This window comes from Penaeus vannamei, chromosome 6 (assembly GCF_042767895.1).
Source record: "Penaeus vannamei isolate JL-2024 chromosome 6, ASM4276789v1, whole genome shotgun sequence".
Taxonomy (NCBI): domain Eukaryota; kingdom Metazoa; phylum Arthropoda; class Malacostraca; order Decapoda; family Penaeidae; genus Penaeus; species Penaeus vannamei.
The window spans coordinates 29,549,563-29,552,062 of NC_091554.1; the positions used below are offsets into that span (position 1 = coordinate 29,549,563).

Sequence of the window (2,500 nt, forward strand, 5' to 3'; positions counted from 1 at the left end):
CACTTGTCCTGCTGGTCCTGGACAAGATGTTTGGACGAGCAAGACGAGCAATTCCGAACGCAGCATGAAGTATAACTGGGGAATAGGCCAGGTTTTGAAAACAAGCAAATAATATAATAAATTTTTCTAATACATCTGCCTAATGGATTGTGACAATATGTGTCTTTTCACCATCTATAATGCAAATACGCAGGTATCATTGTGCGGAACCCTCCCCCCCCCCCCAACTCTCTATTAGTGACAAGCTTGGCCTCAATAGCATGGGGGAGTATGAAAGGTACCAGGGAAATTACAGGGTAAAATGTGAATATTCTACACAGAATCAGTCACTAGATTGTCTAATGCAGGGACTTGCCAGACTGTAGAGTATTTTACATTTTTTAATGCGCGGAAAACATCTTTTTGTCTTCCTTTGCATGGACGGATCTGTGGACATATAATGAAACAGGTGCATGGAAAGGTCAAAAGAATTTTATGCGTGGAAGATGTTTTAAAAAAGAACTAAACCTGAGAGGAAAGTTACCCTAGAACTAAGACCAAACTCTACAGTCTGGGGTTCCTGTGCCTCCTACGACCTCCCCATGGAGACTGCTGTCCCCCAACCCCTGCCATGGAAAACAAAATATCCTCCACATATTCATGACAGGAGAGAGTCTCAGGCAGACTTGGCAACACTGCTCTCGCATGGTGGTCAAAAGCTCTCTCCTGCCATGAGTATTTGGAGGATTCATTGCTTTTCTGGGTGGGGTTTGGAGTGTGGCACCCCCCTGCCTGGAATTTGGAGCACTTGGAATTTTGAATTTTTTTCCCTCTCTAGTATCTATGTTATTAGTTAGCAAAGGAAATGCTATAGATGTTACATGTTATTTCCAATTTTGCCTATCTATATAACCTTACTTGAATGGGCATTATATTGAGGTCATATGAGAGCTAGTGGAGGACCAAATAATACTACCACTATGGCAGTGGCGCTGTCAAATGATTTATTGGCAAATGCAGGCAAATATCCACCATATATAATACTTCAAGATAGAGTTTGAATTCGTTCCTTCTTAGTGGTAAAGTGTTCGGAAGTTTACAAGCACTGTCTTGTCAAAAGTTTCTTTGTTTCACCCTTGATTTTTGCATGTCCAAATTTTACTCTGTGATTGTAAATGTACTTTCATTTATATTGCAGGTATTGAAACAGAATTCATAAAAAGAAATAAGATGCCAGATGTACCTTGTTCTGGATATCTACTGTACTTGAGGCGTCTTCAGATTCTTTTGAACAAGAAAAAGTGGAAAACAAGTGCAAAGTTAGAGACCATCCTTAAACTCTTGACAGACTTGTTACAGTTCAAGCCACTTCATAAATGCATAATTTTCTATAAGAAGATTATTGTTCTATATGTGACTGCAAAATTGCTGGTAAGCTTTTTAGTTTGAACCCCCTTTTTCTGTCTGTGTTATTTGAAGATTCTTAATTTCAGCTTGGCATATTAATATGTTTTATATCTGTGCTTTAGGATATTGATGAATATGCTGACTAAAAATAACGGGTTTAATCTTTATGGTATGGGTGCACAGAGCTAGGGCAAATTGACGATGATACTCTAGTGGAAGACTAAAAGCACTTCTCACAGACTAAGTCCACTCAATACTGAGGTGAAGACAATATTTCCTGGGGTGTGCTTGGAGGCTCTCAGTCATGGCAACTTAGATTGTTAAGTAGATTTTGTAATATGGAGTTAGGTACTTAGTCTGTGATAAGTGCATCCATACTGTCAAGATTTACCAATGGCAATAATAGATATTCAATTAGTGAAAATTTTGTATCAGCAGTGTTGATTATCAACTCTATTCATAGTCACTTGACACTTATGTTTTGCGTTTGTCAGGTACAGCTTGACATTTTTAATCCACAACATTCTCTCCCTACCATTTTCGCTACACATTATTGTTGACAGAAGCAAATTACTTGGGAGAAATTTCTTAATGTCTGTACTTCCTTAGTTCCTGTTGAATGTTTTATTTCAGATTTAAAGGGCTTATGTGAAGTAACAACTGAAAATTTTAAAAAGGGAGAATTAGCTCGCAAACCATCTCACTAATAAGAGTAAAAAAAGGAAATCTGAAAATAATTCCCCAAAATTGATTTATTTTGATTTCCTGAAGTCAAGTTATATTTTCCTGCGAAAATCCGGAACCTGGATGTGTGACGTCAATTCCAGAACACGATCACAGCATTCTCTGCATTCAATATATTGTACATAATGGACTCACTACAAGACTACAGCGGTGGTGAAGTTTCATCGGATTATTCCTGAGCTATTTCTTGTCTGCACCTGTGGCGCAGGCCCACATCCATTCGCGAGTGGAGGGGCATCGGTATTTTTTTGTGTTGTGCTTTTTGGGGTGTACCTACCTTACCTCTGTGTAGTAATACATGCACACTTGCAATGCACTCGGCACTCTGTGTCGTACCCATGCAATGAATGTTCGCTCTTTTAGAGTTTGT

At 38.8% G+C, this 2,500-nt stretch overlaps 1 protein-coding gene across 5 annotated transcripts in view; it reads left to right on the forward strand.

Annotated features, from left to right (window-relative positions):
* LOC113811896 (uncharacterized) overlaps positions 1-2,500 on the forward strand; it is a 24,906-nt gene that overhangs the window by 1,068 nt on the left and 21,338 nt on the right. For 4 of the 5 annotated variants that reach the window (XM_070122811.1, XM_070122813.1, XM_070122812.1 and 1 more), the window contains exon 2: positions 1,178-1,410. The exons of the other annotated variant lie outside the window; for it this stretch is intronic. In XM_070122811.1, the coding sequence (XP_069978912.1) occupies positions 1,178-1,410 (233 nt within the window). The remainder of the gene's footprint in view (positions 1-1,177; positions 1,411-2,500) is intronic. 5 annotated transcript variants of the gene reach the window in all.